Source organism: Rhinoderma darwinii, chromosome 2 (genome assembly GCF_050947455.1).
Source record: "Rhinoderma darwinii isolate aRhiDar2 chromosome 2, aRhiDar2.hap1, whole genome shotgun sequence".
Lineage (NCBI taxonomy): Eukaryota > Metazoa > Chordata > Amphibia > Anura > Rhinodermatidae > Rhinoderma > Rhinoderma darwinii.
Window position 1 is genome coordinate 355,268,992 of NC_134688.1, and position 23,117 is coordinate 355,292,108.

At 41.2% G+C, this 23,117-nt stretch overlaps 1 protein-coding gene across 1 annotated transcript in view; it reads right to left on the reverse strand.

Moving 5' to 3' along the window:
* Window positions 1–23,117, reverse strand: part of RAB29 (RAB29, member RAS oncogene family) — a 32,649-nt gene that overhangs the window by 1,106 nt on the left and 8,426 nt on the right. Inside the window, exon 4 of the mRNA XM_075850711.1 lies at window positions 9,811–9,932. Coding sequence (XP_075706826.1) covers window positions 9,811–9,932 — 122 coding nt within the window. The remainder of the gene's footprint in view (window positions 1–9,810; window positions 9,933–23,117) is intronic.

The following is a 23,117-nucleotide window of genomic DNA, read 5'->3' on the forward strand; positions in this document are numbered from 1 at the left end:
TACTTTATTTTAGTGGTAAAAGTAGACCGATATGATTTGCGGAAATTAATTAAAAAATAGAGAAATTGAAGAAATTTTGTAAAAATTATCATTTTTCCCTATTTTTAACTGCAATATGTCACATATGTACATACATACTGCACAATATTTTTAATTAAATATATATTTCCATCTCTTTACTCTATTTTGGCAGCACTTTTGAAAAAATATTATTTTTTTTGAGCAATTTGGAAGACTTACAAATTTAGTAATCATTTTATACATTTTGAAGTACATTTTGTTTTCCTGCACCAAGCCAGGTTTTCAGAGGCTCATAGGTGTCAGAATGGTGGAAACCCCCACAAGTGACCCCATTTTGAAAACTACACCCCTTAAGGTATTTATTAAGGGGTGTTGTAAGTATTTTGACCCCACAGTTTTTTTGTAAGAATTCATGCAAAGCAGGCGTAAAAAAATATAATTTAACTTTTTTCATAAAAGTATCACTTTGAAGACCGATTTCTGTGTAAAGTGACCATGAGAATGAAGAAACACACCCCAAAATATATCACCCTGTTTCTCCTGTTTTCAAAAATGCCCCCATTGTGACCCTAATGCATTGCTTGGACACACGACAGGGCCCGAAATGGAGGGAGCACCCGGAGGCTTTCAGGACTCATATTTTGCTTGAAAATGTTTTAGGCCCCACTGTACATTTGGAGAGGTTTTGAGCTACCAGAGCGATAGAATCTCCCCATAAACGACCCCATTTAGAAAACTAGACCCCTTAAGGTATTTATCTAGGGGTGTAGTGCGTACTTTGACCCCACAGTTTTTTGCTAAATTTAATGCATAGCAGGTGAAAAAAAAACAAAAAACACTTTTCATAAAAGTATCACTTTGAAGACCGATTTCTGTGTAAAGTGACCATGAGAATGAAGAAACACACCACAAAATCTATCACCCTGTTTCTCCTGTTTTCAAAAATATCCACATTGTGGCCCTAATGCGCTGCCTGGACACACGGCAGGGCCCAAAAGGAAGGGAGCACCCGGAGGCTTTCAGGACTCATATTTTGCTTGAAAATGTTTTATTCCCCACTGTACATTTGGAGAGGCTTTGAGCTGCCAGAACGATAGAAACTCCCCATAAACTAACCCATTTCGAAAACTAGACCCCATAACGTAATTATTTAGGTGTATAGTAATTATTTTGACCCCACAGTTCTTTGCTAAATTTAATGCATATCAGGTGAAAAAAATAATAATTTCACTTTTTTCATAAAAGTATTTGTTTGAAGACCGATTTCTTTGTAAAGCGAATATGAAAATGAAGAAACACACCCAAAAATCTATCACCCTCTTTCTCCGGTTTTCAAAAATACCCACATTGTGGCCCTAATGCGTTGTTTGGACACACGGCAGGGCCCCAAAGGAAGGGAGCACCCGGAGGCTTTCAGGACTCATATTTTGCTTGAAAATGTTTTAGGCCCCACTGTACATTTGGAGAAGCTTTGAGCTGCCAGAACGATAGAAACTGCCCATAAACGACCCCATTTCGAAAACTAGACCCCTTAAGGTATTTATCTAGGGGTATAGTTAGCATTTTGACCACAGGTTTTTCGCTAAATATATTGGAATTAGTCTGTAAAAATTAAAATGTACTTTTTTTCTGAAACATAGAAATCTTTATTATTTACAAGGAATAACGAAGAAAATGCACCCCAACATTTGTAAAGCAATATCTCCCGATTACGACAATACCCCATATGTGGTAATAAACTGCTGTTTGGACCCACAGCAGGGCTCAGAAGGGAAGGAGCGCCATTTGGATTTATGATTTTGCTGGAATGGTTTTCGGTGCCATGTCGCATTTGCAATGCACTGGAGGGACCAAAACAGTGGAAACCCCCCAAAAGTGACCCCATTTTGGAAAAACCTTCAAGGAATTTTTCTAGGGGTATAGTGAGCATTTACACCCCACGGGTCTTTTGCAGAGTTTATTAGAATTAGGGCGCGAAAATTAATAACATTTTTTCCACTAAAATGTTGAATTTTCTCATTTTCACAAGGGATAAAGAAGGAAAAAAACAACCATTTTTTATAAAGCAATTTCTCCCAAGTACGGAAATACCCCACATGGGGTCATACGTTTTTTTCATTAGAAATGAATTAACCCTTTCAGGACTGATCCATTTTTTGCTTTCATATTTTAGATTTTCACTCCCCGCCTTCCAAGAGCCATAACTTTTTTAATTTTTCCATCAATAGAGCGGTGTGAGGGCTTATTTCTTGCGGGAGGAGCTGCAGTTCTTATTGGTACCATTTTTTGGTACATAAAAAGGGATTCAAAAGTTGTATTACATTTTTTTTTTAGAGCGAAGGTGACAAAAAAAACAAACTGCGATTTTGGCGGTTTCAATTATTACATTTTTTTAAGGTGTGCACTGTGCAAATTAAATAATGGTATATCGTAATAGTTCGGACTTTTACGGACGTAGCGATACCAATTTTGTTCATTTTTTTACATTACTTTAGAAGAAAAATGCGAAAAGGTGTTTTGTTTTTTTAACTTTAAAAAAAAAAAATTCTCACTACTAAACTATAATTCTTCTACACATTTTATTAATCAATCCCCTTAGGGGACTTGATCCGGCGATCATTGGATCACTGGTACAATACACTGCAATACTAATGTATTGCAGTATATTGTTATTCTTACAGGCTTCTGTAACAGAGCGATCGCTGTTCCTGTCCGTTAGTACCGAGGGGGCCTGCTGTAATACACAGCCGACACCCGCAGCGTATGGAGCGGGCTCAGAACGTGAGCCGGCTCCATACATCAACCGCCGCACCATGACGGGCAATTAAGTCATAGTGCGCAAAGGGGTTAATGCACAGCGGATGGTTCAAAGTGAAAATTGCAATTTTCCACCGATACGCCATTTTAGTGCATAATATGTTGTGCCCAGTGTGTGCCACAGATGACAAATACCTCATAAAACGTTAAGCGGGTTCTCTCGGGTATGGCGACACCGTATGTGTGGGCGCAAACTGCTGCTTGGGCACGCTGCAGGGCTCAGAAGGGAGGGAGCGCCATTTTGCTTTTGGAGCGCAGATTTTGCTTGGTAGTTTTTCTGTTTTGGGTTTCGCTTGTATTTCAGTTTATAATGTGGGGGGCATATGTAATCTGTGCGGGGTACATCAGGGTATAATAAGAGGGTATAATAATGGGGTAAATAAATAATAATTCATAGATATGTGACTGGTGTCACACTGATAAATGGCGCCCGATCTTATCCGCTTTTGGATCGCCATATTCTGAGAGCCAGAACTTTTTTATTTTTTCACCACCGGAGTCATGTGAGGGCTTATTTGTTGCGGGACAATCTGTAGTTTTCATTGGTACCATTTTGGGGTACATGCGATTTTTTTTTAATCACTTTTTGTTCAATTTTTTTGCAATCCTGAGCAAAAAACAGGAATTCTGACACCATTTTTTAGGTTTTCTTTTTGCGGCGCTCACCGTACGCTATAAATTACATTTTTACTTTATTCTGCGGGTCGGTACGATTACGGCGATACCATATATATATAGGTTTGGTCCTTTTTTTTTAGCGTTTGCACAATAACATGACTTATTTATAAACCAAAAAAATTTCTGTGTCACCATATTCAGAGAGCCATAATTTTTTTATTTTTTTGTCAAAAAAGCGGTGTAAGAGCTTGTTTTTTGCGGGACAGATAGAAGTTTTTATTGGTACTATTTTTGGGAACATGCAACTTTTTGATCACTTTTTATTCTTTATTTAGGGAGCGGTGCTGACCAAAAAAATTGTGATTCTGTCGTAGTTTTTTATTGCTTTTTTTTGGGGTGTTCATCGTGCGGGAAAAATAACATTATAGTTTTATAGTTGGGGTCGTTACGAACGCGGTGATACAAAATATGTGTACTTTTTTAACGTGTTCATTTTTTTTCTATAATAAAAGTCTTATTATAGGAAAAAAAGCATTTAGTGTTTATAGAACTTAACTTTTATTTTTACACTTTTTTTTACTTGTCCCACTAGGGGACACTTCGTCTTGCAGCGTTGATCGCTGCTAGAGTACATTACACTACACACGTGACTGTCACACTGACAGGAAGCAGAGGAGGAACGGCCGGAGGCTGTTCCTCCGAGGCTTCCGTACATGGCAACCCGGAGGTCATTATCTGACCTCCGATTGCCGTGACAAGCATCGGTAGCCCCCACGATCACTTCGTGGGGGCTGCCTATGTGCTTCAAACCACTTAAATGCGCCGACGCACTTAAGGGGTTAACTGCCGAAAGCAGCGGCGATGGTCCGCTGTCTGGCGAGACTGATGTCTCAGCTGTCTAGGACAGCTGTCAGCGCGGGTCTGTCACTCTGTGTTTACACAGAGTGACAGTTTGAAATGCGGACGAAAATGCACGTCCTGGTGCGGGAACTAGCAGCCGACCAGGACGTGCATTTTCGTCCTTGGTCGTGAAAGGGTTAAATAGGGCAGCATATTCAGGTGACCTATCTGTTTTAAGGCTTTGTTCACACCTGCGTCGGGACTCCGTTCATGGATTCCATCGGACCTTTGTTAGGGGAACCCATGAATGGAATCCAAACTGAAACCAGAGATTCCCATTTGCATCACCATTGATTTCAAAGGTGACGGATCGGATTCAAATAATTTCAGTTTGTCACTGGTGTGTAAGGGTACCGTTGTTTTGACGGACTCAATACCATTGTCGACTGCGCTATTGATACGGTCAAAAAAACAGAACGCTTACACAACGGTGACAAACAGAAACCATTTGCACCGGATCCATCACCATTGAAATCAATAGTGATGAACGGATTCCGTTCATGGGTTCCCGACTGAAAGGTCTAATGGAATCCATGAACAAAGTCCCGATGCAGATGTAAACGAGCCTAAGATATACCATAACCTATTGATTGGTGGGAGTCCGACCACTGGGATGCATACGGTTTACTAGAACCACTGTGCTAGTGAAGAACAGCAGCCCCTTCAGATTTTGACATTTTCTGCCTGCACAGCACCACTCCAGACCAGCTACAGCAACTTAATCCCCTAACGACCCCTAACGACCACCTATACGTGTTTTCACGGTGGCCATTAAGGGTACTTATGCCAGAGTGCCGACTTTTCCCGGCGGCACTTTGGCATAAGATAGCACCCTCGGGGGGCGCTTAAACTCAATGTACTCAGCTACGGAGGTAGCTGAGGCCTCGGAGCGTTTTTGTCCTGTCCCCGGACAGCAGCGGTTAGTTCTCCCTCTCTCTCACAGAATATATTCTGTGAGAGAAGAGAGAAATGGTCAAAATAAGGGCCAGCACCCCCTATTACCCAAATCGCATGACTAACGGTCACGTCACAATGACAAAACACATTATACTACGTAGGTAGTGTAATGTGTTCTAGCAGCGATCACAGCTGCAAGTCTAAATGTCTCCTAGTGGGACAAGTAAAAAAAAATATCTTTATTTTTTTTTTTTTTTTAAAAAGGTGGAAAAGTAAAAGTTAAAGGAACAGTGTCATCACAATTTTTTTTTAAATATGTTAACGATGTTAGTGCTTTATTAAAAATGTTTATATTTATTTGTGTGTTTGTGTTTTACTTTTTCTTATTTTTACACTTTTTCTTCCCTATGGGGGCTGCCATTTTTTTTTCCATTTCTGTATGTGTCGATTAACGACACATACAGACATGGAATACGGCAGCCACAGTCCCATAGGGACTGCGAACGGCTCCCGTCCCATCCACTTCAATGTACGCCGTCTGTGTGGGAACTGCGCATGCGCCGCTCCCACACAGTCCAATTTGAAATGCGCGCCGTCCGGCGCCATTTTCGTGTGTGGACCGGAAGTCGCGCCCGGATAGTAAGATTACTACTTCCGGTCGCGGCTTCCGGACTTGTGCACTTGGACCAGCGGCAGCAGACGGAGCGGACGGGCCGGAGGGAGCCGCGGCGGCAGGAGCAGGTAAGAGATTTCTATGTATGTTCGTGTTTGTGTACGTTTACTACTGTATGTAAACCTACTACACTGTGTGTTAGCTCAAAAAATGGCGACACACAGTGTAGGAGGTTAGACCGTTCAAACCCCTCGTTTATCCCGGCACTAGCCAGGATAAAGGAGGGGGGGGATGCTGAGAGCTCACTAGACCGAGGGCTTTTTACCCAATTTTGCAGCATAAAGCAATGTGGTTGCTTTACCACATGCAATGCTGCAATTTTGGGAATAGCTCCATCTAGTGACCAGCAATGGGAAATATTATAAATTAGAATTAATTTATAATATTTCCTGACTCGTGAAAAAAATAAAAAAAATTTGAACAATGTTTAATCACCTACACACTAAATGTTTAATTAAAAAAAAAAAAACGTTTTTCTGGCAACACATTGCCTTTAAGTTACATAAACAAAAAATGAACACGTTAAAAAAAAAAGTACACATTTGGTATCACCACGTTCGTAACGACCCCAACTATAAAAGTGTAATATTTTTGCTGCATAATGAACACCGCAAAAAAAAAAAGGAAAAAAAACAAACGCTTTTTGGTCACCACCGCTCTTAGGCTATGTTCACACGGAGTATTTTGGAATTCCGTTTGGAACTTTGAGGCAGATATTCCTCTCCCTGCACGCCGATTTTCGCGGCGATTATCGCGCCGTTTTTCGCCGGCGGCCATTGAGCGCCGCGGGCATAAAACAGCGAGATATACGCTTTCTCCTGCCTCCCATTGAAGTCAATGGGAGGTCAGAGGCGGAAGCGCCCGAAGATAGGGCATGTCGCTTCTTTTTCCCGCGAGGCAGTTTTACTGCTCGCGGGAAAAAGACGCCGACGCCTCCCATTGAAATCAATGGGAGGCGTTCTCGGGCCGTTTTTGCTGAGTTTTGCGACGCGGTTTCCGCGTCAAAAAACTCGGCAAAATACCCCGTGTGAACATAGCCTTAAAATATACAATAAAAACAATTGATCCAAAAAAAACACGTGTACTCCAAAATAGTACCAATAAAAACTACAACCCGTCCCGCAAAAAACAAGCCCTTCGACAGCTTTGACTGAAAAATAAAAAAAAGTTAAGGCTCTCAGAATATGGTGACAAAAAATAAATTTTATAAATAAATGATTTTATTGCACAAACGCTGCAAAACATTAAAAAAAATTATATACATATGGTATCGCCGTAATCGTACCGACCCGCAGAATAAAGTAAAATGGTCATTTATAGCCCAGGGTGAACACCATAAAGAAATAAAACATTGTCCAAATTTATGGTTTTTGGTCACCTTGCTTGCCAAAAAAATGGAATAAAAAGTGATCAACAAATAAGCCCTCACACAACTCTGGTGAAGAAAAAAAAAGTTCTGCCTCACAGAATATGGCGATGCAAAATGTGCAGTGTTCCAAAAGCGGATAACATCTGGCACCATTTATCAGTGTGACACTGGCCACATATCTGCAGATTATTTTTTATATATCCCATTATTGTACCCTCTTACTATGCCCTGATGTTCTCCGCACAGATTACATATGCCCCCACATTATAAACTAAAATACCAGCAAAACGCCAAACAGAACTACCACCAAGCCAAATCTGCGCTCCAAAAGCCAAATGCCACTCCCTCTCTAATGAGCCCTACAGCATGCCCAAACAGCAGTTTACGTCCACAGATATGGCATTGCCATACCCGGGAGAACAGGGTTAATATTTTATGAGATATTTGTCTTCAGTGGCACAAACTGGGCATAACATAGTGCACTAAAATGGCATATCAGTGGAAAATTGAAATCTTCACTCTGCACCATCCACTGCGCATTAACCCCTTCGCGCACCATGACTTAATAGCATGTCGTGGTGTGCGGCGGGATGTATGGAGCGAGCTCACGCGCTAAGCCCGCACCATACGCTGCGGGTATCAGCTGTGTATTACAGCTGACACCTGGGACTAACTGACAGGAACAGCGATCGCGCTGTTACAGGAGCCTGTAAAAATTACAATATACTGCAATACATTAGTATTGCAGTGTATTGTACCAGCTATCTATTGATTGCTGGTTCAAGTCCCCTAGGGGGACTAATAAAATGTGTAAAAACAAAAAGTAAATTATTCTTTGTGAAAAAATATTAAATAAATATTTAAAGTCCAAACAAAAAAAAAAATCTTTTCACATTTCACAAAGTAACGTAAAACAAAAACAAAAAACAAAAAAACAAAACCACAAAATTGGTATCACTGTGTCTGTAAAAGTCCAAACTATTACAATATATCATTATTTAAATCACACGATGAATGCCGAGAAAAAAAAAAATGTAAAACTGCAAAATTTGTTTTTTGGTCACCTTGACTACCAAAAAATTTAACAAAAAGTGCTCAAAAAGTTGTATGTACCAAAAAATAAGCCCTCACACCACTCTATTGACGGAAAAATAAAAAAAAGTTATGGCTCTTTGAAAGCGGGGAGGGAAAAACTAAAGAAAAAAATGGATCAGTCCAGAAAGGGTTAATTACTTTCTAATGAAAAACATTTATGACCACGTGGGGTATTGCCATACTTGGGAGAAATTGCTTTACAGATGGTGCTTTTTCCTCCTTTATGAAACTGAAAAAAATTAAACATGTTAGTGTAACTAATGTTGATACTCATTTTCACGGCCTAACTAATAAATTCTGCAAAAGACCTGTGGGGCCTAAACGCTCACTACACCCCTAGATTCCTTAAGTGGTGTAGTTTCCTAAATAGGGTCACTTTTCAGGGGTCTTTTTTGTTTTGGCACCACAAGACCTCTTAAACCGGACATGTGCCTAAAATATATTCTAAAAAAAAAAAGGAGGCCCCAATGTCCACTAGGTGCTCCTTTGCGTCTGAGGCCGGTGTTTCAGTCCATTAGCAGACTAGGACAATGTGTGGGATATTTCTAAAAACGACAGAATCTGGGTAATAAATATTGAGTTGCATTTCTCAGGTAAAAGCTTCTCTGGTACAGAAAAAAACACGGCATTACAAATTAATTTTGGCAAAAAATGTTTGCATTTGTAAATTTCACCTCTACTTTGCTTTAATTCCTGTGAAACACCTAAAGGGTTAAAACACTTTCTGAATGCTGTTTTGAATACTTTGAGGGGTGCAGTTTTCAAAATGGGGTAATTTATGAGGACTTTCTAATATATAAGGCCCTCAAAGACACTTCAGAACTGAACTGGTCCCTGCAAAAAATAGCCTTTAGAAATTCTTAAATATATGAAAAATTGCTGCTAAAGTTCTAAGCCTTGTAACGTCCTAGAAAAAGAAAAGAATGTTCAAAAAACGATGCAAACATAAAGTAGACATATGGGAAATATAAACTAGTAAGTATTTTGGGTGGTATTACGATCTGTTTTACAAGTGGATACATTTAAATTTAGAAAAGTGCTAATTTTTGCAAATTTTCTCCAAATCTTGGTGTTTTTTTACAGATAAATATTCAATTTATAGTCCAATTTTTTTCACTAACAAAGCACCATGTCACGAGAAAATCTCAGAATCACTTGGATAGGTAAAAGCATTCCGAAGTTATTACCACGTAAAGGGACTCGTCAGATTTGAAAAATCTGCTTCGTCCTGAAGGCCAAAACAGGCTCAGTCCTGAAGGAGTTAATAGAGCCACAACCCCTTTGTCCTTGAAACTGGTGGTTGTGCTTTTATAGCCTCGCAATTCACGTTTTACAAGGAATTGGAGCTGGATACATTGGTACCATACTCCCCCCCTCACCACACACATACATGTTTTACATTGGAGAGTTGCAGGCTCACCTTAGGGATTCATTTATATTTTTATTTTCCTTTACCGAGGTCTCTGTCCATCCAATGAAATTATTTTCCTTACTGAAATTGTCAATCTGCTGTCTGGTCACTGCCCATGGTGAAAGATCACACTGAAATAACACATAACAAGCACCAGTTAGGCCAGGAGTGGAACCTACATAGAGAAAAAGCAGAATAGAAATATTTGCACCTCCTCCGTGTCCTAGTTTTAGCTTACAAATAAGATTTAAAAAAATAAAAATAAAAAATACTGCCATGTAAATGAGGCCTTATGTTCAGTTTTAATAATCGGTCATAAAGAAAAAAGAAAAGAATGGTATGTTAAGAATTTTTTCAAATCACACAAAAAAATAAATGTATACACACACTATATATTTTTTTTATAATTAAAACCAGACAGCGAAACAATCTTTTCTAAACGGTTATTTTTTTTTATTGTTTTCTGTACATTATTATAATGCGGCAGCCATCTTGCCTGAGCGGCTGTTAACACCATTTAGAGATATGGTCCATGTGGCGGCTGCTTAGCATAGGAAAAAAAAAAGTCTGGAACTGACCCATTGACTTCTAGAGGAGAGTTGTCTAGACATGCTCTGTGATAGGTGGTAGCGGTGTCCATCACCTATGGTCAATGGTGGATCCTGTGTTATCTATACATTGGTGTTATCGTCTGTCATTGTGATCCTGCCTGTGACGATAATGACATGAGTGCTGAGAAGTGATCTCTACAGAACAGGAAGTGTTAGGCCCCAGTCACACGAACGTGCTTTTGCAGCCGCAATTCCCCCGAAAATCCACGGGAGAATTGCGGCCCCATTCATTCCTATGGGCCCATGCACACGACCGTGGTTTTCACGGTCCGTGCATGGCCCAGGAACCTGGACCGCAGAAAGAACGGACATGTCTTATTACGGCCGTGTTCTGCGGTCCAGACTCCTAGGAAATAATGGACGCGGCCATGTGCACAGCCCGCGATTTGCGAACGCTGTAATAGAATAAAAAACAATAGTAGAATTGCTGTTTTTTAGTCACCACGCCACTTAAAAATAGAATAAAAACTGATTAAAAAGTAGCATGCACCCCATGAAAACGGCAATGAATTCCTCAAGTGGTCTAGTTTCCAAAATGGGGTTTGCGGCTTTTGGGGGGTTTCCACTGTTTTGGCACCACAAGACCACTTCAAACCGGACATAGTGCCTAATAAAAAGGAGGCCTAAAAATACACTAGGTGCTCCTTTGCTTCAGAGGCCGCTGCTTCAGTACATTACCGCACTAGGGCCACATATGGGGTATTTCTCAAAACTGCAGAATCTGGGCAATACGTATAAAGTTGTGTTTCTCTGGTAAAACCTTTTGTGTTAAAAAAAATTTAAAAAAAAAAAAGGATAAAAAGGTTTTCTGACAAAAAAAAAAAAAAAAGAAATAGTCAAATTAACCTCTACTTTGCTCTAAATTCCTGTCTATCTAAATGCTGTTGTGAACACTTTCAGGGGTCTAGTTTCTAAAATGGGGTGTTTCATAGGGGTTTCTAATATATAGGCCCCTCAAAGCAACTTCAGAACTGAACTGGAACCTAAAAAAATAAATCAATTAGGCAATACTTCACTTCTTACATTATACGGATAATGAGCTGTGCCCACCCCGAGATGACCCCAGTTTTGACAGTTTGTATAAATGTAGACCCCTATTAGACCGTTTCAGTGGCCGGTTTTCCCAAGCATACACCCCCGCGAATTGTATTTCTATTGATGTGTCCTTGGTACATTTTAAAGGGAGGCTTCAATTCCGCCAGTACCTGCCAGGTAAGAGGGCAAGGTATGGCGTGAAGATATACAAGCTGTGCAACAGTGCATCAGGGTATACCTACAAATTTGGAATATATGAAGAAAAGGACACCAGTATTCAGCCCCCAGAATGCCCCCCTTACTGGGAGTTAATGCAAAAATTGTGTGTGATTTGGTGCACCCACTGCTGGACCAGGGTTACCAACCCTACCCGGATAATTTTTATACCAGCGTCCCACTCAACTGCCTCGCTTCCAGAAGTACTGCGGCATGCGGCACTGCTAGAAGAAATCTGAGAGGCCTCCCTAAGACTCTGCTTGGGCAAACACCCAAGGGGTGAGAGCAGGGCACAATCTAGCAGCAACATATTGTGTGTCAAGTACAAAGACGAGAGATGTCACACCAGTACCCATGTACCTGTACGAGGTACTAGTACAGAGACCCCCAGACCAGACTGCATCCTGGACTACAATAGGTACATGGGAGGCGTGGACTCGTCAGATCAAGTCCTGATGCGATGTGGTATAAGAAGCTGGCTGGGCACCTCATACAGATGGCATTGTACAACGCGTACGTGCTACGTCGATGTACAGGCCAGAGGGGAACTTTCCTGGAATTTCAAGAGGTGGTTATCAAGAAACTAATTTTTAGGGACCAAGAAGGGGGGGGCACCCAGTACTTCTGGAAGCGACACCACACGCATCGTACCAGGGCAACACTTTCCAGAAGTTCCCCAAACTGGCAAGAAGGGCATAAGTCAAGAGGTGCAAAGTCTGCTATAAGAGGGGGATAAGGGAGGACACTATATATCAATGTGACACGTGTCCTGAAAAACGAAGGCTCTGTATGAAAGTGTGTTTTAAAATGTATCATACATCCCTTGATTTTTAATCTACCCCAGTTTTACTTACCCTGATGCACTCTGCACAGCTTATCCCCCTTCTGAGCCCTGCTGCGTGCCAAGGCAGCTGATAACAGCAACATTGAGGGTATTGCCATACCCGTGAGAACCCACATTACAGTTTATGGGGTGTAGGTCTCCGGTCAAAATGCTCACTACACCTCTAGATGAATGCCTTGTAGTTTTTAAAACGGGGTCACTTCTCGGGGGTTTCAACTGTACTGTTACCTCAGGGGCTTCTGCATACATGACTTCGCACCAGAAAATCCCCAGTAGGCCAAATGGTGGTCCTTTCCTTCCGAGCACTCCCATGGGCCCAAACGGCCGTTTATCACCACAAATGGGGTATTGCCGCACTCAGGACAAATTGGGCAACAGAATGGGGTATTTTATTTATTGCGAAAATAAGAAGTTTTCAGCCAAAACTACATATTATTGGAAAAAATTAATTTTGTTTTAATTCCCAGCCCAATTCAAATAAGTTCTGTGAAGAAACTATGGGGTCTAAATGGTCACATTACCCATAAATGAGTTCCTTGAGGGGTGTAGTTTCCAAAATGGGGTCACTTCTGGTGGGTTTCCATTGCTTTGATACCTCTGGCGCTCTGCAAATGCGTCATGGCACCCGAAAACCAATCCAGCAAAATCTGCACTCCAAACACACAGCGCTCTTCCCTTCTGAGCCCTCACATGGGTCCAAACACCAGTTTATCACCACAAATGGGAGTATTGACACACTAAGGACAAATTGGGCATATAAAGGGAAAATAAGAAATTTTGATCACAAATGACATCTTATTGGAAAAAATTTTTTTTTACATTTCACAGCCGAATTCAAATAGATGCTGTGACAAAACTGTGCGGTCAAAATAACCATAAATGAATTCCTTGAGGGGTGTAGTTTCCAAAATGGGGGATTCCTACTGTTTTGGCACCTCAACAAGTCTTCAAACCTGGCATGCTGCCTAAAATATATTAGAATAAAAAAAAAAAAAAAAAAAAAAAAAGCCTCAAAATGCACTAGGTGCTTCTTTGCTTCTGGGGCTTGTGTTTTAGTCCACGAGCGCACTAGAGCCACATGTGGGACATTTCTAAAAAGTGCAGAATCTGGGCAATACTTATTTCGTAGTGTTTCTCTGGTAAAACCTGTGTTAAAGAAAAAAAATTTAATAAAATTGAAATTCAGCAACTTCAGAACTGAACAGGTACCTTAAAAAAAAAAAAAAAAAAAGGCTTTTGACATTTTCTTAAAAATATAAGAAATTGCTGTTTATGTTCTAAGCCTTGTAACGTCCAAGAAAAATAAAAGAATGTTCAAAAAACTATGCCAATCTAAAGTAGACATATGGGAAAAATTCACTGCATAAATTGATATAAATATAATTGTGCTCCCACAATATAAGGAAATTAGAAGGTTCACTGAAGTGACAACTGAGTAAAATATATCTTTTAATAGTAACTCGTTTAAAAACAGGGGTAACACACCACTGTGAAATATACCCCACCGTGAAAATTTAAAAAACTTATTAAACAAAAAAACACTGAGTCATTATGATAAATATATCTCAGTGTTTGTAACAATGTTTCACTGGAACCAGCATTTATCCTGGGCACAACAGTAGTACAATCCCCAAAGTGCACCAGTGTCCGTACACAAACACCGGATCTCCTAGCGCTGGATGTAAAACAATGCTACTGTCCCCTATGCAGACATTCCATATACAATGAACGACCCATATGAGAAATTTGAACTAGTAACTATTTTGGGTGGTATAACCGTCTGCTTTACAAGCAGATGCATTTAAATTCTGAAAAATGCTATTTTTTCTAAATTCTCTAAATTTTGCATTTTCTTACCAATAAACACTGAATATATCGAACAAATTTTACCACGAACATGAAGCCCAATGTGTCACGAGAAAACAATCTCAGAATCGCTTGGATAGGTTTAAGCATTCCGACGTTATTACCACAAAGTGAAATATGTCATATTTGAAAAATGGGCTCTGAACCTTAAGGCCAAAACTAGGCTGCATCCTTAAGGGTATGTTCACACGATGAGAGGCATTTACGTGTGAAAAGACAGACTGTTAACAGCTGCCTCGTTTCACACGTAAATGCTCCTCGTAATATACGAGGCGTCTGAGACGCTCGTAAATCTTGCTGTGCTTCATTGAGTTCAATGAAGAACAGCTCAAATTACGTGGCAAAGAAGTGCCCTGCACTTCTTTGCCGAGGCAGTCCATTTACGCGTCGTCGTTTGACAGCTGTCAAACGACGACGTGTAAATTACAGGTAGTCTGCACAATACGTCGGCAAACCCATTCAAATGAATGGGCAGATGTTTGCCGACGTATTGTAGCCCTATTTTCAGGCGTAAAACGAGGCATAATACGCCTCGTTTACGCCTGAAAATAGGTCGTGTGAACCCAGCCTCAGGGGTTAAAAGAGGAAGTAATTTTTCTGGCTCCCCCCTCCAGACAGATCCAAATGTATATTGCCTGTTAGGATCTGTCTTTGCGTGTGTGGTGTGCTTATTTGACGGGAACACCGCATTATACTCTTTAGGACACCACCGCAAATTTTACATATTTAGTGTGGTCAGTCAGTTTCTCTGGATAGAAATGTAACACAGCAAGATAGATGACTAGCATTTCATCACAGAATTCATTGTGCTCTCTGTTTAGAGCCACAATTAAAAAGTGCTGTTTAGTATTAAAGACCCCATAATATTAAGAAAATATCAATTTGATCCTGTTGCATTATATAATTTTTATTCTTTCAGATGTAACTAGAATGCAAAAGAAATTTATTATCTTGCATAAACTAGTGCATGTAAATACATAAAACATTCTAATATATCTTAGAAGGGGAAAGCGGCATCTCTCAGTTGCCTGTACATCCCATTTGGCCATTTAGAGAGTGACTGAGAAATACAGTAAATAAAAGTCGAAGTGAAGCAGAAATATGGGAGGGGGATGGGGCGGGGTCATCTAACTTAAAGGAAGAGTGTCATCACAAATTTTTTTTTCATATGTTAAAGATGTTAGTGCTTTATTAAAAACGTTTATATTTATTTGTGTGTTTGTGTTTTACTTTCTTATTTTTACACTTTTTCTTCCCTATGGGGGCTGCCATTTTTTGTTCCATTTCTGTATGTGTCGATTAACGACACATACAGACATGGAATACGGCAGCCACAGTCCCATAGGGACTGCGAACGGCTCCCGTCCCATCCACTTCTGTGTACGCCGTCTGTGTGGGAACTGCGCATGCGCCGCTCCCACACAGTCCAATTTTAAATTGGCGCCGTCCGGCGCCATTTTCCTGTGGACCGGAAGTCGCGGCCGGACAGTAAGATTACTACTTCCGGTCGCGGCTTCCGGACTTGTGCACTTGGACCAGCGGCAGCAGACGGAGCGGACGGGCCGGAGGGAGCCGCGGCGGCAGGAGCAGGTAAGAGATTTCAATGTATGTTCGTGTACGTTTACTACTGTATGTAAACCTACTACACTGTGTGTTAGCTCAAAAAATGGCGACACACAGTGTAGGAGGATAGACCGTTCAAACCCCTCGTTTATCCCGGCACTAGCCAGGATAAAGGAGGGGGGGATGCTGAGAGCTCACTAGAGCGAGGGCTTTTTACCCAATTTTGCAATGCTGCAATTTTGGGAATAGCTCCATCTAGTGACCAGCAATGGGAAATATTATAAATTAGAATCTAATTTATAATATTTCCTGACTCGTGAAAAAAATAAAAAAAATTTGAACAATGTTTAATCACCTACACACTAAATGTTTAATTAAAAAAAAAAAAAAAAATACATGTTTTTCTGGCAACACATTCCCTTTAACTGGCTCAGAACATAGGAAGATCCAGCCCCACTGAACTGGCATTAAATAATACTCATACACAGGTATGGAAACTTCTATCCTATCTTGAACCCTAGGGTCGGACACCCACCAATCAAATGTTAATACAGAATTAACAAAAACTGACAAAATTATTATTTTTTTAACCCCTTTCCGACATTTGTTGTAAGTATAAGACATGGAAAGCCAGTGCTTCCCGCAAAATGTCGTATGCTTACGACAAACGGGAAAACGGTTACAGTAAAAAAAATAGAAAGTTTTAAAGTAATGGTGGCTGCTGTTCATAACAGCAGGCCATCTGTACACGATGCCCAGGGGGGGGTGTCGCCTCCATTGGCCGGTCAATTCAGACCAGCCAATTGCGGCCGTTTGCAGCTTTAGCCAATTACTGTGCCACAGGGCACAGTGATATGGTGGTGATTGGTGCTGTCTAGGACAGCACCAATCCCTACCATGTTCCATGTAAAAAATGGCGGTGATGCCAGCCCCCCAATCGCTACGGTTGGTCGGTCTGCACCGACCGATCAAAGCTGTTTGAAACACCCTCCACCGGCTCTGCCCACCTCATTCCGGTTAGGAACGGTGAGCAGAGCTGGTGTGACTGTCTGAAGCCATACTTACCGATTCTGAGGCCTTCTGCGCTGCGATCCTGCTGTGACGTCTTCATTCCTGCTCAAGAGTGAACCGTCATCATCATCATCATCAGTGCTGCTGCGGTTTCTTTTTTTTTTTTTTAGCAGCAGCACTTGTTTTTTTCCTAAACTTCTTATCCCTGTACCCTTTCCCCCTCCCCCTTTTTGCATCCTGCGGACGCTGAGTGTGGATCAGTGACCACCATCACTGATCGCTCTGTGCGCTCAATTTTTGCCACAGGACTTTTTTTTTCTGTTTTCTGCACCGTCTGAAAGTGTGCACCCTGCGGCCACCGAGTGCCGATCAGTGACCGCCATCGCTGAGGAGCATCTGTGTTGATTTTTTTATTATTTTTTCTTCTTTGTACCCATTGTGCACACCATTTTAGTGTGTGCATCCTGCAACCGCTGAGCACTGATCAGTGACCGCCGTCACTGATCAGCATTTGTGCTAAGTTTTTGGCGCAGGTTTTTTTTATTTTGTGTCTTTTTACTGCACCATCTTTTGTGTGTGCCCTGCGGCTACTGAGTGCTGAGTCTATAATCAGCCTCAGTGGTAATTTGTTGACGCAGGTTTTTTTTTGGGCCTCTTTTTATATATAAATTGTAAAAAAGAGTAAGTTTAGGGCGTTAGAGTAGCGGACGTTTACTGATGTTCGTTTTGTAAAAAAAATATATAGCAGAAGTTTTAGCTATATATTTTTTCTACACTTAGAGTAAATTTTCAGCTTATAGTTAGCATCCGTTAGTGACGGACATTGTTTTTTTTTTTAACTGAAGTTCGTTCACGAAATTTTTGATAGCGTAGCGACAGTTTGAGTCAATTTACAGCGTTATAGTTAGGCTGGATTTACACAAGCGTGTGCGTTTTGCGCACGCAAAAAACCACTGCGTTTTGTGCGGGCAAAAGGTACTTAATAGCTCCGTGTGTCATCACCATATGATGCGTGGCTGCGTGACTTTCACGCAGCCGCCATTATGATACGGTTTGTATGTTTGTAAACAGAAAAGCACGTGGTCTTCTGTTTTCATTGATACTTTTTACTGCTTTTGCGCGAATCACTCGCGTCACACGGAAGTGCTTCCGTGTGCTGCGTGTGATTTCCACGCACCCATTGACTTCAATGGGTGCGTGATGCGCAAGAAACGCACAAATATAGGACATATCGTGAGTTTTACGCACTGCGTAAACAATCACTGACTGTCTGCACGGCCCCATAGACTAACATAGGTCCGTGCGAGGCACGTGAAAACCACGCGCGTTGCACGGACGTATATCACGGTCGTCTAAATAAGCCCTTAGCGTTAGTTATTAATTTGTTAGTGTCAGGTAGTCACAAATTTTTTACAGTTTTATATTAAACGTTCAGTAAATTTCTATTATATTTTTATCTTATTCTTCTATAAAATGTAATTTACACGTGTAAAAGCACAACACACACACACACACCTCTATAAAAATAAATTACACGTGTTGAAGCACTACATACCCCCCTAATAAAAATGTCCCAATCACCCCAAAGGGTCTACTCAGCCGAGGAGGCATACGCCACCCTGGCCTCTGACACTGAATCGGCCAGCGAGGGAGAATAGGAAATTGCCCCATTCCTCTTGAGCTCCTCCTCATCCTCATCCAGTGATGTGGAACCCCCACAAAGGCGCCCCAGGACATCAGCTCAGGCAACCCCCTAAATTAGTGATATCATGTGGAACCCACCCCCTGAGAATTAGGAGCCTCACATTCCGGATTTCACAGGGAGCTCAGGAATTCGATTGGAGACTGCAGGCCTCACAGAAATGGACTTAAGGTCTTTTTCGCTGAGGATTTTGTTAATTTAACGGTGGCCCAGACAAATTTATAAGTCCAGCAATTTTTAGCCCAAAGCCCCACGTCATCATTTGCTAGGTGGACCCCATAGAGGCAGCAGAGATGACATTTTGGGGCCTTGTCCTACATATGGGCCTAGTAAAAACGGACGTTTTATACAGCACCCCATTTAAAATCGCATGGCAATGACCCGGACACGTTTTGAAATGATTCTGAAATTTTTGCATTATAGTGAAAATGCACAGTGCCCGCCCCGTGATGACCGCACATACGACCGCCTATTTAAATAATTTCCTTGAGCGGCATTGTTTCCCAAAAGGGGTCAATTTTGCGGGGTTTCCACTGTTTTGTCCCCTCAGGGGCTTTGCAAATGCGGCATGGCCTCAGCACACCATTCCTGATAAATTTGAGCTCCAAACGGCACCCTTTCCAGCCCTTCCGTGTGTCCAAACAGCCGTTTATGACAACATGTGGGGTACTGTTTTCCTCAGTAGAAATTGCTTTACAAATTTTGTTGCGCTTATTCTCGTTTTGCCCTTGTGGAAATGAAAAAAAAAAAAATAGCTAAGCCTACATTTTATTTGAAAAAAAAAATCTAGATTTTCATTTTCACGGCCTACTTCCAAAAATCCTGTGCGGTCAAAATGCTCACTATACCCCTAGATAATTTCCTCAAGGGGTGTAGTTTCCAAAACAGGGTCACTTGTGGGGGTTTCCACTGTTTTGTCCCCTCAGGGGCTTTGCAAATGCAACATGGCCTCTGCAAACCTTTCCTGCTAAATTTGAGCTCCAAAAGCCAAATGGCACTCTTTCCCTTCTCAGCCTTGCCGTGTGTCCAAACAGCCGCTTATGACCACATGTGGGGTACTGTTCTACTCGGGAGAGATTGCTTTACAACTTGTGGAGCTTTTCCTCCTTTCACCCTTGTGGAAATGAAAAAAAAAATATTTTTACAGCCTACTTCCAATAATTTCTGCGAAAATCCTGTAGGGTCAAAATGCTCACTATTCCCCTAAATAAATTCCTTGAGGGGTTTAGTTTCCGAAATGGGGTCACTTTTTGGGGATTTCCACTGTTGTGTCACTACAAGACCTCTTCAAACCTGACATGGTGCCTAAAATATATTGTAATAAAAAGGAGGCCCCAAAATCCACTAGGTGCTCCTCTCATTCTGAGGCCTGTGCTTCAGTCCAGTAGCACGCTAGAGCCACATGTGGGATATTTCTTGTAGAAATCAGGGCAATAAATATTGAGTTGCATTTCTCTTGTAAAACCTGCTTTGTTACAAAAAAAAAAAAAAAATTGATTAAAATGAATTTCTGTAAAAAGAAAAATTAAATTTGTAAATTTCATCTCTACGTTTCTTTAATTCCTGCAAAATGTCTAAAGGGTTAAGAAATTTTCTAAATGCTGTTTTGAATACTTTGAGGGGTGCAGTTTTTAAAATGGGCAGAATTGAGGTTTTCTAATATATAAGGCCCTAAAAGTCACTTCACAACTGAACTGGCCCCTGTAAAAATAGCCTTTTGACATGTTCTTGAAAATGTAAGAAATTGCTGCTAAAGTTCTAAGCCTTGTAACGTCTTAGAAAAATAAAAGGATGGTTTAAAAAACTATGCCAATCTAATGTAGACATATGGGCGATGTTAATTAGCGACTATTTTGTGTGGTATAACTGCCTGTTTACAAGCAGATACATTAAAATTTAGAAAAATGCTGATTTTTTTCAATTTTTCACTACATTTTGGTGTTTTTCACAATTAAATACTGAATGTAACGAACAAATTTTGCCAGTAACAAAGTCCAATGTGTCACAAGAAAATAATCTCAGAATCGCTTGGATAGGTGAAAGCATTCTGAAGTTATTACCACATAAAGTGAAACACGTCAGGTTTGAAAAATGAGGCTGTCAGGAAGGTCAAAAGTGGCCAAAGACGGAAGGGGTTAATAGTGCGAAGCACAATTTGTAAGCACAGGATTGATAGACATGTTAGAGATATGCAAATGGTAAAAATGAAAAAAATTGAAACAAAATATTCCAAACATCTTGATTTAATTAGTATAGCGTAGGAGCGCCACATGCAGAGATACACGCAAATACATGCCTTGGTATGCTTTTAATGATGTTATTAATGCTTGTCTGAGGAATGTTATGCCATGAATGCACTTGGGCACACAAATGTCAAACACTGGCTGCTGGCAGCTCCCTTTGAAATTGCTGACCAATGAAGTTCCAGATGTGCTCGATGGGAGACAAGTCTGGAGATGCTGCAGGCCATGGTAGCACGTTTAGGCCACGCAGGTTGCTCACAATAACACGAGTATCATGCGGCCTGGCGTTGTCCTGTTAGAAAAAAAAAAAAAAAGCTTCTGGGACACATTGGAGAAATGGCCATACCACTGGTTCTACTACCAAATCAATGCAACGCTGAGTTGTTAGTGTAGCTGAAATGAAGACTAAGTGTCCGGCAACCGTACATTATGCCACCCCACACCATCATCCCGGGAGTAGGACCGGTTTGACTTTCCCTTGCGAAGGCTTCTTCACGGCGTGTTGTCAATGGAACACCTGTCTGTCTCTTAGTCTGATGTCGTGCAAACGCCTTCTGATGGCTTGTGTAGACACTGGTTGCCACCCAGGGCTCAGGATGGGACATCCAATTTTACTTGCAGTACAGGATGGATCACTACGCACCATTCTTCCAATTAGGCGATCCATCCGTGCAGAGGTTCGCCTCCGTGCACCTCTTGCTGTCATTCCCGTTCATTGTTGTTCTCCCAGCCTACGGGACACGCAACGTTGATCTTGGCCTAGGCACGTAGTGATCTGCCAGAGTGATAAACCAAGATCTCTCAGATAAAAGGATTCTGTCCCTCACAGTTTACGATGAATGGTGGTAACTGGCAGATTGTGCGATGCCTCCTGCTCATCTATGGTCCCACACCATGTGTTTTGATTTTTGAGGTTTCATGTGGCTAAAAAAACCAAAACCACAGCTTTCAATCTGGCTTCTATGCCCCCAAGATGCCACAGATTGGAGCGAAATGCTCGAAAATTTAATTTGCAGAACTTCGTGACACCTGCTACTTCCTCGATTTGCAGAACTAATTATATATATATTTATTATACACATATACACACACAATAACAGTTTGCGAAGTAGCAATAATTCCCTTATAGGGAGGTGGAAAAAATAAAAAATATCCAATTTTTGTGTAACTAGTTTCTTTTAAATGAAGAATTACACTTTTTTACGGGAGCAGCGTAGAACACAAGCTATGCGGTTTCTGTAACTGCCATTTACAGCATAGTTCAGCGAGCTATGCAGTTTTTGACCACGTAAATCGGGAAGTGGCCCTGGAGGCAGCAGGAACAGAGAAAGGTAGAACAGGGTTTAGGGGACTCCATTCCAGAGATAGATGCGAGATTCGCATTTATGGCATATCCTGTGGATGTGCCATAAAATGTCCCAGATCGGGAAACCCCTTTAGAAACTTGCCATTTTTCCCTGCTGAAACCGAACGTATCAGGGTAACAGGGATACGACCATTCGTTTCAGCTGCAAAACATCCATCTATTCATGACTTTGTGGGCTCTATTTTAGTACAGGGGCAAACTCAACGCACTATACAAGGCACATATAAGTTTTATTTATTTTTTTAACTGCTTTCATATGTGAATAATTTCTACACCTATAGGACATTGTATTTATTTTTTGGCCAATTCATGCCAAATTAGGCATTGAATTTAAAAGTTTAGGCCCAGTGCACACGACCGTAGTTTCGGATCAAAATACTGATTAATTTCTATGGCCCATGGACACCTTCCCGTATATTTACGGGAAGGTGTCCAGGCCGTAGAAATGATTTGGAAAAAAATAGGACTATTTTTTTATTTTATGGACCGTGCTCCAATACTTTATAATGGGAGCACGGCCCACAAATGCTGGTGACTGTTTGTGGCCGGCCGCGCCCGTAATCATGGACCGTGATTATGGCTACGGCCGTGTGCATGTTAATTTATGCTGCATTTTCGTTGCTTTTCTGTTGCGGGTTTTCCCCATTGAATTCAATTGGGATGCAAAATCTGCAACAGAAAGCGGCAATCGCGGCAGAATCGCAGTGATTCTACCGCAAAAATCGCAACTCAGAATTACCCAGTACTCCCTGCTTCTTCCTCCAGTCTGGCATCCTGTGATAGGCTGCAGCAGTCACATGGACCGGACGACAAAGGAGAGACGCGTCACCATGACAACGGCCTAGGTAAGTATGGACGT